The sequence below is a fragment of the Misgurnus anguillicaudatus genome, chromosome 21 (assembly GCF_027580225.2).
Source record: "Misgurnus anguillicaudatus chromosome 21, ASM2758022v2, whole genome shotgun sequence".
In the NCBI taxonomy this organism is placed as follows: domain Eukaryota; kingdom Metazoa; phylum Chordata; class Actinopteri; order Cypriniformes; family Cobitidae; genus Misgurnus; species Misgurnus anguillicaudatus.
In genome coordinates this window covers 8118454-8131516 of record NC_073357.2, presented here as the reverse complement: position 1 = coordinate 8131516, position 13063 = coordinate 8118454, and the positions used below count along the sequence as shown (strand labels likewise).

The 13063-nt window shown below is 37.2% G+C and overlaps 1 protein-coding gene across 2 annotated transcripts in view; it reads right to left on the bottom strand.

Annotated features, from left to right (window-relative positions):
* Nucleotides 1-13063, bottom strand: part of ntrk3b (neurotrophic tyrosine kinase, receptor, type 3b) — a 172022-nt gene that overhangs the window by 67379 nt on the left and 91580 nt on the right. For both annotated transcript variants that reach the window (XM_055185574.2, XM_055185643.2), the window contains exons 9-11: nt 11500-11514; nt 10769-10818; nt 10365-10467 (exon numbers count right to left, since the gene is read on the bottom strand). In XM_055185574.2, the coding sequence (XP_055041549.1) occupies nt 10365-10467; nt 10769-10818; nt 11500-11514 (168 nt within the window). The remainder of the gene's footprint in view (nt 1-10364; nt 10468-10768; nt 10819-11499; nt 11515-13063) is intronic.

Genomic DNA, 13063 nt, shown 5'->3' with positions numbered 1-13063 from the left:
CAGGGTGACGCGGGGCTAGAAAGTATATCACTATCTAAAATATAGCCAAAGACAGCGTTACAAGGATGCAGGAAGTATGGTAAGAGAATCGCAGGTATGGATCAACATTGGCATACAAGATATAAGCATTTAAAGTGAACAGTTTAGCACTTGTTCTTCAAAAGTCTAGAACTTTTATGATTTTTACGATTTTTTTTCCAGAAAACTTCTTGCATAAAAAAGATTCAAGCACTTTGAATTACCTGTATCTATGTATGCATATTTTCAAAAACTTCCCAGGGCCTTGAACCCCCCCCCCAGATTCACAAACTGTCAAGGATTTCAAGGACCCGTGGGAATCTGAACGTCGTAACTAGGCTACGTTGTAACTTACGCACAGCTGGTGCAACCGGCCCCTGAAGAGCCGCAGTCCTGCAGAGTTTAGCTCCAGCTCTAATCAAACACACCTGAAGAGGTGAATCAAGGTCTAAAAGTTACTAGAAAGCTACACACAGGTGAGATTTAATCAGGGTTGGAGCTAAAATCTGCAGGAGTGCAGCTCTCCAGGACCGACGTTTGCCACCCCTGTTATATACCATAGTGTGAACAACCATTTTGGTCCTTAAACAGGTTATTTGTATAAATGTCCTTAAGTAAAGGGATTTAAAAAAGATAGGCCACCACAATATCCAGTCTAATAAACTAGAACAAATAACCAAGATAACCAAGGACATTTTATAATGACAGCAATAAAACTATGCTAAAAATTGAAAAAGCTCTCTTCCATTGGTGAAAAGTGAAGCCGCCAGTGTCTCGATACGCCGCTGACATCGCCGTCTTGAGTCTGCGCAGTAGCGATTTCGGGACAAGTCCTGCGCAGTAGTGAGCAGGAAGTAACACGGCAAAAATCAAGGCCCCGCCCTCGCTCCCGCAGATTGCGCATATCACAGCTGTCTATCATGACGTCACACCACCGGTTTTATAGCATTAAATAACTAACTAAAAACAAACTTATTTTAAAAACAAACACTTGAATATACATCAGCGTGATAAAATTACAGTAAATAACAGAAACCAGCTTCGGAAAAAAGATAATTGAAGTGTAACTAAATTGTTTAGTTTGTCTTAAGTCCCATTGAATAACATGGGGGAGGCGGCATTTATGAACTGTAGTAGGACCAGTCACTGGGGGGCGATCGAGACGTTTTGGCTTCACTTTTTAGGGCTTGTGCGGCACGCTTGTCACAGACAGTGAAAGATAAATGCCTTCAAAAAAATCACTAGAAGCCATGTTACACAAACATTGTAGATTACGTCCGTATACTGCATTTGAAAGCCGAATTTTTCACTTTTTTAACTATGAGTTTGCTTTTGTCTTATCTAGTGCACCTTCCCATGGGGCAACTTTGATTTGTTACCTTGTTACCTTGATTGATCCAGCTAACGAACACAAGCCCAAAATAAAACAATCCTGTCTGTAATGGGAATACTGACCTTGGTTTGAACATTCAACAACAAATTAATTGCCTTTTCACAGGCATAAAACAATTAACGGCATTAAAACTGTCTTTACGCTCGGCGCAATTATTATCAAAGATTGCGTCACCTTTTAACAGTGTTACTGCAAGAGGGATTCGGCCATTTCGCAGGCATGAAACTGATTTAGTGCACCGCCTATGGGGGGCCGATAATGACCCCCTCATCTCTGCATGACACACACCTTCATCTCCATTTCACACACCCTTAAGAAGAAAAGAATGGGCCTGACATCCTTGGAGAGGCTGTTTATCAATGTCCCCTGTTCCCTTTATAATGGAGCTGAGATGGGCAGTATCTGTCTGTGAACAGTGTTGTGGGGTCAAGTGTTATTACTATGTGCTACTTATGTGGGAAATAAGAGCTCTTTCATACCAACTCCATCAGGAAGAAGATCGGTGTCTGTGGGTTATTAAACTGGATTTAAAATTATGGAGCTGCGCAACACACCATGAGGGTGGTCGCCGGGGTGTTGATTGTTATACTTGCAATATTTAAGGTATCATTTATGTCCATGCATTCTTTATAAATGTATTAAACCCAATTTGGGTTAAAACAATAAAAATGGAGACAAATGTTTTCCTGTTGGGGGGGCATTTTTAGATATTCCTTTGCTGTGATTTAGACATCAAAAAGTGATTATCGTTCCATATCAGGTGCCTTTCAGCATGCCCATCTGTCAAAGAAACGACATGTCGGGATTGCTACAGACACGTTTGTGGCCGTCTTCACATGCAAGTTTATGTGTGACTGCTTCATTCGCCGGGGCGAGGTGACTCAGTCGGGCGTGAAATCTTCGGTGTTCGATGATGTGTGTTAAATAGCCCTTGGCTTATTGCGGTAATGTAGCTGGGAAGGTTGGAAGGCCTTATGACAGAATTGATAAGATCTTAATAGGCAGGTGAACTATCAGGGCAAAGACTGTAGAGGGGTAACACAGGGGAGTTTTAGTAGAGAAGCTAAAATAAAATCTGTCACATGCGATTACTGATGTTACGATCGTGAGTCATAACTCTTTAGCAAAAAGCATCTTATTACATTTCAGATGTCTAATGGCAATGTTAAGATATAACCAAGAACACTGCTGCTTCTGAAGCACGTAGTTTAGTTATATTACAAATATTATTCATTTATAGATCTAATGCAGGATGTAATCTCTGATCATAATGCAGATAAAACAGAGCTCTCTTTGAACTACAATCGCATCAAGTCCTGACTGGAAATGAGGAAATAATACTGAACTTAGTAAAATATCTTTGAAACTACAGGGAATATTTAGGATGACTGTGGGAAAATGATTTTACATTTCCTTTGGTGTGTAAGTATGTGTTAGTCTCCAACTGAAATCTCTTTTCTTGGACTACAAAGAACGCAAGGGTTGTAGGCAACAGTTTATTTCCACAGCCGGTTGATGTGGACTCAATGCACATTATCATTATTCCACCCGCTTCTGACTCACAGCCGGTAAGTAGTCTATGTTTTCATATTTAAAGATTTTAATGATTCAAACCATGATTCAAACACAAGTATTGCGCAGTGTAGAGTAGTGCTTGTTGTTTGTTGCTTCTAAGATCACAAATAAAGACATGGTTTTAATGTGTTAATACCTTACCTTACCAATCTGTTACGTGTTACCGCGCTGGTAGAGTTGATCGATCAGCTTGGTCATCTGCATTTTCTGGATCAGATTCGGCTTGTATTGATAAGGTAGTAAAGGCGATATTATTTCCTGATAGTATTGAAGCGGGAGATAATCTTCCAAATACGGTAAGCAGCGTCACATTTAAAGCTGACATCAGAGGTATTCAGGCTAATCACAATGTACAGATTAGCTGGCCAATCGGAGGACAGTGCAGTTTTCAGAACGATGAGCTTTTACAAATCAATGCGTTTCAGACGAGGGGCAACCTTCCGATCTCTCTAGTGAAGCCAATATGGAAGTGACTTAAACTGCAATTCAACGACTGGCCACTAGAGGCTGGCTCCAAAAGAGAGTCAATTCCCATAGACTCCCGTGTTAAAAATGCCCAACTTTACCCCAGATAGCAAAAAATATCTGCATGGCTTCTATATGCCGCCAGCCCCAAGCTGTCGGCTATAGGTGCGTCCCGCTGGCGGGGATGAAACTTTTGCCGGCGAATACGTCACTCTCATTTGTTGCGAGATGCCGCCAGCATGCAGCCGGCGGACCAACTGCTTAATTTATGCAAAAGCGGCTGCCGCGGTGGTCCGCCGTCAGACCTGTTTGCGATTACGCCCTTATGACGCTTACTTCCGCCAGAGCACCGCCGATGGTCCGCCGACTCATTGCTATCTAAGCCTTAAACTTCTCCCTAATTAAGGGCGTGGCCGCTTGAGTGACGGTTGAACAGCCACTGCTGTCACTAGATTCACGTTGACGGGCGTGGTTTCAGCAACCAGCCACCTCAGCTTCACCCATGTCCCGCCTCTTTACTCATTTTCAGTTTTGACGCACGGCCAAGATGGCGACGGCAGGCAATGCCTACTTTAAGCTTCAAAATGATCTTCACAAACCAATGGGTGTCATCTCGGACACTACGTGCATATTTTTTTACAGTCTATGGTTTCAGAATGGCGGTGCATAGAAGAGAAAAAATAAAGTACGGTATGTGGAAAATAATGTGTTTTTAAAACCATAAACCACGAGGACACATTGCACCAAATACACAAATAATGTTATTTTAGCAACGTAATAGGGGCTCTTTAATTCATCGTAGTATGCTGTACCAAAAAAGCAGGAACTTAAAGGCGGAGTCCATGATGTTTGAAAGCCAATGTTGATATTTAAAATCACCTATACAAACACGCCCCTACCCCAATAGAATCTGGACCTTCTGTTGAAAGACCCGCCCCACACATACGCAACCCGGCATTTGATTTGATTTGATTGGCTATAAGTGTGTTTTGGTAGTCGGCCCGTCTCCTTTTCCAACACGTTTTTCAAACATCGTGGACTCCGCCTTCAAAGGGATCACTCACCCAAAAATTCAGCATTTAGTCACCCTAATGTGGCTACAAACTTGTATAGATTTGTTTGCTCTGTTAAAGACAACAGAAGATATTTTGTGCATTGTTTGTAACAAAACAGTTTTGAGCACCTTTGACTTCCATAGTATTTTGTTTTCCTACTATGGAAATCAATGCTTGTGTTCAGCAGAAAAAGTACATCTATCCAAGATTGGAGTAAATAATGACAGAATTTTAATTTTGGGTGAACTAACCCTTTAAACGTCAAATTTACAACCATTAAGCCCCTTTTGTTGAAAGAGCAGCAAGATTCCCTATTTAGTTGATTGGGAAAATGAGGCAGTTCCATCTCTTATGAAGCATATTTTTCTCTAAAACCCTGTAGAAAAAATTGGACTGAATTATTGGGTTTTATTTACAGCAGGATTGTGGTAATTTCCAAATTTAGCATCATATTAGTTGTTAATGACAGACATAATAATGACAGAAATAGGCAGCTATTGTGAAGAACAGGTCACGTAAATGACCACATACAAGACTTAAATTTTGTCAGACGCATCATCCCCTGTCCATTAACTGTCAGTTGTAAACTAAGAAAAAAATTCTTTATAAGGAATTTCTTTATAAGGAAGTCGCACCACTGGGCCGCCAGGTTTGCAACGGCTCCAAACTGTAAAAAATGATGACACCTGTGGGCAAAGTTGGTTTTGCATGGTAGTTGGTAGCTAGCAACTGTTTCTTCGCTAAACTAACGTTTTTTAAACTAGCTAGATTTTATCATAGTCATGACCTGAGGTTGCATCCTAGTGGCCTTGAGCTACCCAGTTTCACAAAATAAAGTACCTATAGTCACGTCATTTTTTGATTCTTTTACAATTTTCCGTGTTTTTTCGTGATCGTATCACAAATTTCTGTTTATGTGTCATTGTCACGTATTGATTACTCAACTGCTTTTTCCTATTTTCAAACCATTTTTTGCTTCGGTTTAGGGTAAGATTTGGTGTTTGCCTTAGGATGTCACTTTAAGTATTGGTTTATACTATATTTTCTGATAACTTTTTTTTTATATTTTCTAAATTTGAAAACATTGTCGCCTGGCGTTAGGTTTAGAGTTGGGTTTGGGTAAGGATATAATTTTATGTAAATCTAACCCTAAACCGAAGCGACAATGGTAAGACAATAGGACAAAACAGTTGAGTAATCAAGGTCAAGCTTGCAAGGTCAAGCTTTATTAAGATCCCTTTAAGGGCAATTTAATTTAAACAGACGACAAACTGACACATACAATACTTCATAATAATAAATAACAGTACATACAAATTACAAAAATACAAAAAAATCCTAAAGAAACCCTTAATAAATACCTTTAAGACTTATTTAGTAATCTGATTGCACTCAAAACAAAGGAGTATTTATATCTATTATTTAGACAACCTGAGGGCAACATAGAGAACTCTGGGTGTAAGAAATGTGTGACCAATACATGACAATAGTCCCTTTCACACATACAGTCTTTACTGGTAATTTACTGGTAAATTGCAGTTAACATGTCATGTGTGAACAGAACCTTTCCGGTAAATCAGTGCTCCCAATTTACCAGTAAGACAGGTTGTAAGATTACCAGTAATTTACCGGTAAGCGCTGTGTGTGAACGAAAAATATAGCATTACCGGCATTTAAAACGGACGACGTCAGACCGCGCTGACAGATCGGGCCAATCAGAAAGTTTTTTATACAGGTGACGCGGTTTCCCCCAGACTGTTTACGGACGTTTCCACACACATGTTGCTTAAAAGTCGAGCACACCTGAAGTTAACATCCACATTTCTTCACCAAAGTTGTTTAAAACAGCTTACCATCTAATTGCCAAATTGCCGACGTCCTTAGCACACCATCTGTGAAGCCTAATGTGCAAACGGGCAGGTTCCGTTTGACGCCGCCTAACGCAATGTTGTTTGGTCACGAGCAACTTCGCGACTGTTTGCCACAGATGTGAAAACAACAAAATACGGACCGTGGATATTAAGTCATAACCCGCCGTTTACAAATACGACACGGACGGAGCTCGCCGGCCGCGCGCCACAGATAACTTCCGCTTTCTCTCAGAGTTTATCGATATTTTGATACTGATGTGTGAATGATGTCTTACTGGTAAAAAGACGGAACGTCACTGCATGTGTGAACAGCACATTTTTGTATTTACTGGTAAATTCATTCTGGTAAATTCATGGTAATTTAAAGTAGCTTAAAACTACTGCAAACTTAAATAAAAAATCACGAGTAATCATAAATGATTCCTTTTATGGCTTGAAATATAAACTTTGGTGGATGACAATTCACTCCCCACAAACAAATGAGAATACTCTAGCAACCATTTTTAAGAGCTATATCTCTGCATCAGAACATCGTAGAGACATGGGAGTGGGCTCTTTGGCTCGTTAACGCTATTGTAACATTTTGTGACCTGAGTTTTGCCACTGCAAGCACCACTCACATTTTCTTCAGTGTTCTAGTTGTCCATGCCCCTTGAGAAGGTAAAGAGAGATTTCACATAGATTTTTGTTGATAAATTTTGTATTCTTTCATCTGAAATCATGAGGTTTTTCTACAGTATGTTCTTTAAACTGCTCTTCCAAACTCAAACTTAATTTCCTTGTGTGCCCTTGGTCGGCTTGACCCAGGTATTTTCAATTTGTTTTTTTTTTTGTTATATGAACTTATCACAAACCAAAACTTTAAATTGTCTTGCATAATAAAGTTGTTTAAACTTCATGCTGCAATTTTTTTCAGTGCAGGTCTTGCTACAGCATTTTGGGTAATATTAAATAACTTTGATAAATCCATAAATTCCATTAAGTTGTATAAGTCTTAGTCGTTTTATTCCAGTGCAACATTTTTTAAGAAGTTTCCAAGGGTCAGCTGGTAATGGTCTTCAATTTAGAATACACAAACTCTTATCGATCGTTTATATTTTCTTCTCTGAAATCTAAGCAACACTCCAAGCCCACAATTACAAGCACTAAAGTAAAAAATGAGGCACTCCGTGATAAAACACTAACAATGGAATCGTGACAGAAGAGCAACCAGGCTGGAAATGCGATCAAATTCATGGTCCCAACATCCGTCTATTATGTGATGATTTAATAGCAATCCAAAGGTCTAAACAAAGACAGAGAGAGGCACACAGACCAAATCAGATTTTACTGGCTGCCCCAAAATAGTCAGTGATCAAACACCGACGGCAAAAAAAGGGCTTCAGAATGATTGAGCGAGGCAAAAATCCAATGCGGCTCAATCTGAGGTAATGGCTGCCTAAGACCTCCAGCTGATTTGAAGAGAAAAACAGGACAAGTGGTCTATTGTGGGAAGGCCAGGGTGCTGAAAGGAGCCGGTATTGACGTCACTCTCCGAGTGTCATGTCTTTTATGCCTCTTCAACCTTGCCAATGATCTTGAAACAAAATGAGGCGTCGCTCTCGAAGTGAATGGAGCTCATAGTCTCTCGTAGGACGGTCGCAAACCAGCGAGAAGGGCTTAATGTTATGACACAAACAGAAGAAAAAGTTAGGGGGTGGGAGATGAGCTTTGCGTAAACCAAAGCCTTTCCATCGGCATGATACACTCGAAAAAAACATTGGGTTATTTGTTTTACCCAACAAGTGGGTTTAAAAAAAATTGGTTTTTCTGTTGGGTTAATCTTAACGTGTATTGGGTTATTTCTATAACAACCAAGCCAGTTGGGTTAAAATCTGTCTCACGTCACGAGGCATTTTGAATTTCGACTGGTGCCACTGCTGACAGAAGATAGGTACGTTAATATTAAAATATTTATCTCTGTGAAAGTTTTTTTTTGCTACAACGTGTCTTTAAGCTGTAACACACAGTAATATATCATCCACATTTTCTACAAATACGTGCGCAAAAACGCTGTTGTCTAGTTTTTGTTCGTTACACCTGCTCCTTGATTTTAGATGCCAAAACGCGCTTTTAAGCCATCATAAAAGTAGAAAAACATTTATTTTTAAACCTAATAGCACCAACAACATGGTCCCTTGTGAAAATGAATCAAGTTGTATAGTTGTATAACGTTAGTTTCAAGGTGTATTGATTGCCATATTGCTTTATAGGACAATATTTGGTCGAGATACAGTTATTTGAAAATCTGGAATCCGAGGGTGCAAAAAAATCTAAATATTGAGAAAATCGCCTTTAAAGTTGCCCAAATATATTTTAAAAATATCCTCATCAAAGATGATCTTTACTTAATAACCTAATGAAAAGATAATTTTTACCCATCCAATGTATTGTTGGCTATTGCTACAAATATAGCAGTTTGACTTATAACTCCCATACAGAAAAAAAAAATTAAAAATCAAATGTAACTTAAAAAAATACAAAAAATATTTGTGCTGAAATAAAATTTGAAATATGTTTACAAAAATGGATTTTTACCAATATATTTTTGGTCATTTTTTATATATTTTGAAATATATTTTAAAAATCTATATTTTGAAGCATTTATATTTACGTTGCATTGAAAGAAAAAATGTAGGCTACATAAATTTAAAGTAAACATAACAGGTTTGAAAACTTTTCAACTGCAAAAATATACTTATAATTTTATATTTTATATATCCTCATACATAAAAAAAACTTTCATATTTTAGCCAGGAAAATGATTTTTTCAAACATGAGTTTAGATTTGGGATTTGCTTTAGGATATTATTTAACACATAGGGTTCTACATGGATGTCATTTTATGTAAAAAAAAGTTGTTCTAACCCCAAACTCAGGTGATAATGGTAAAAAAACTGAAAAAAGAGAGAAACCAACACATAAAACGACACGAAAAGATCCGCCATATTAAGTGAACAGGAAGGTTGTGTCATATGTACGCAGAATTGAAATTTGCTGTATGTATTGCACGACTTTTCACACTGTGTGCTATTTATATGCAAATCATGAGAATGGGCTGTGTTAGCAATTTAAGTAATGTTAATCCAACATTCACTTTTTACAGTGTTGTGTGAATCCTTTTTGCATTGAATCCAAATGATCTGTAATTAAAAATCAATTATTTAAAGTCCAATTCTGAATTAAAAGAGGGCACAATAAAGTAAAGATCAAGATGCTTTCATTTGTAGAGCATTTAATTCCCTGGACTATCCCAAAATAGACATGGTTTATTAAACTATGAACCATTTAATACGTTTTCAAAAAAAAAAAAAACTGTACATCACACCAAATGTCCATCCGTTCTGTGTTTACTGATATCCAGTCCAACGTTACTTCATTATTAATGTAATATAGTACTGCATGTATTTGATATATAATCACTTATAGCATGGTATATTTTAGGCATACCGCCTACTCTTAAAACAAATTCAGTGCAGCTATGTCAACACTCAATCCACAGTGATGTAAACTATAATACCATGGTATAAACTGTAATATTACCAAGAAGAAGCCAGGCTAAGAAAACAAAGATTTGCAGGCATTTCCGCCAACTGCTTCCCCAAGGTCTGAGACTGAAGGATGCATTTAACTCAAAATCTATTCACACAAACCCACACAGCAAAAAACCAAACCCTATCTGACTCATGATGTGCCAGACCACTGTTTAAAAGCAGGCGCTAAACATAGTCCAAGACCAAAGCAAAGAACGCTTATTATCTTACACAGTCCCTCGGGATGACTGACAGCTGAAATACCGACAAAATGCATCGTGTGTGGCGTTGCCTTTGCTTCGGGAAAGAGTACAAAGCATTCGATATTCTTGATATTTCTGCTTTTCCACCGGGAACAAAGCATTTTAATGCATTTTAACAGCAGGAGAACTTTAAACAATAATCTGTCACTTACTTTTTATCCCGAATTTGTTACGTCTGCTGTATTTGTTGATAAGGACGAAAATAACAACGAGGAACACGCAACCGAATCCAGCCAGAAGCACGGCGATCGACATCTACAAAAGAAAGTAGGGTCAATGACACAACTGTACTTATTTAAATATATTCAAAAAGAAATAAAGTTAGACTTAAAGGAACAGTACACCCCAAAAAATATTCATTATCATCAATGAAGTCACATGAAGTCACAAATCTGGAAGTGGATACGATTCAGAGGACTGGGTTGTAAAGACTATTTAAATGGTAAGTTATTTTTACTTTTGGTTTACTTTGGACATCCAAAGTCACCACAACTGGATCAAAAAATAAAGTCTTTTTTTGTAAAACTGTGCTTTAAGAAATGTAAGGGGGTCCTACCCCAAATGAGTCCTCCTCCGGTCTCTTCGACTCATCTTCAGGCGTTGGAACTATAGGAAACAAAAATAAACAGTTTCACAATTGGGAAGAGTAAAATTATTATTTTTTTCCATTTATTTCACTCGTTACTAAATACTGTTAAACACAGGTCTCAGCTAAATGCACGGCTGTACCTGAAACCCACTGCGTAAACAGAAATGCTTTCATCAGGTTGGGTTCAGAAGTCAGTGTCAGCGTTGCATGTTTACGGATGTCAGAGAGAGATTGAGACATTTAATTGAGCTGTTATGGCAAAGGTGAAGCATCATGCACCCCAGGCACGAACACCATCTTCCTTTGGCCCAGAAAACAACTCAACTAACCTGAAGTCTCTATGCATCTCACATAGAGCCCTCTTTCATTCGACCTTACGTTTTAAAATTCATCACGACGCCCACTGAATCTCTGTAAACTGTAGTTTGAGGTTGAACTCTTGAACAGATCGAGTACAGAGTTCAGTTTCTTTTACGGACACAGGCAGAATTCCAGTATAAGATGGGGCATGGTTTTATATAGTGATGGATAGGTGCGTTTAAGTGGAGCGGCTCAAATATTGTTTGAATGAATCCATCAATGTTCTCTTTAATAGACAATAGTGTATTTTCTACAGTTATAGAAGAACATACATTTCCATTTTTTGTTTTAACAAAGCCAGTACTTCTAGTACAAAGACAAGAAAGAGACATACTTACCATACTCAGTTATGCCTTTTAAAATGACAGCACATATGGAGAGAAAAGCAAAAATTAAAAAATGGAAAACCTTTCAAATATACATATTTATGCATAAAATCCAAATAATATTACAATGAAATGTATATATGGCCCTAGACCACAAAACCAGTCATAAGGGTCATATTTTTATTGAGATCTGATATTTGAATAAATAAGCTTCCCATTGATGTATGGGAAGTTATGATAGGACAATATTTGGTCGAGATATAGCTATTTGAAAATCTGGAATCTGAGGATGCAAAAAAAATCAAAATACTGAGAAAATCGCCTTTAAAGTTGCCCAAATGAAGTCCTTAGCAAAACATATTACTAATGATGAATAAAAATTTTATACGGTAGGAAATTAAAAAAATATATCTTCATGGAACATGATACAGTATGTAGGATTGTGGCCAAACTGGTACTGCAATCACAAAACTTGTGGCTAAAACTGGTACTGCAATCACACTACTGGTGGCCAATACACAACATGACAACATAAACATCAATTGAGGGCTGCAACTCCACTTTTTAAATGACAATATCCTGGCCGGACCACTGTTGTCAGTGATGAAAGTATTTGAAATGAAAATTATTTCTTAATGTCTAGTCACATATCAGGGCCATTTTATGATTAATTGATATACATTTCTTACATGCTGTTCCTTTAATATTCTAATGATTTTTATCATACAAGAAAAAGATAATTTTGACCCATCCGATGTATTGTTGGCTATTGCTACAAATATACCCATCTGACTTATGACCCCATACAGCAAAAAAAGTATTTTTTTTTTCAAATAGAATTTCAAATATATTTAAACACATACAAAAAATATTTATGCTGAAATAAAATTATAATTTTTTACCAATATATTTTTGGCCATTTTGAAATATATTAAAAAATACATTTTTTGAAGCATTTATATTCACGTTGCATTGAAAGAAAAACTTTAGGCTACATAAATTTACTGTAAACATAACAGGTTTGAAAATGTTTTAACTGCAAAAATATACTTATAATTGTATATTTTATACATACTAATACATTTAAAAAACATTTAATTGATTTTTGTAAAATAGAAATGTATTTGTTGCCCCTGAAATACATTTTGAAATATATTCTAATATATGATGGTTAAAACTAAATCTATTTTCAAATTCAAAAATATATTTAATTACACTCTAAAAATGGCTGGGTTATTTTTGACCTATAAAGGGTAAATATTGGACAGAACACGTGCTGGGTTAAAAATTGACCCAATGCTGTTTTTTTTAATCCAACTGTTGGGTTATTATACCCCATGGTTGCATAACAACAACCCAACATTGGGTCATTTTTAACCCAGCACGTGTTCTGTCCAATATTTACCCATTATGGGTCAAAAATAACCCAGCCATTTTAGAGTGTAAGCTTTACTTTCTACAAAATGTATTTAGCATATATTTAAAACATATTTTTGGCCAAATAAATTTATTTTTTGCCACATGGGCTGGTTTAGTTGTCCAGGGTCACATATTCTTACGTTTTTCCCAAATAATT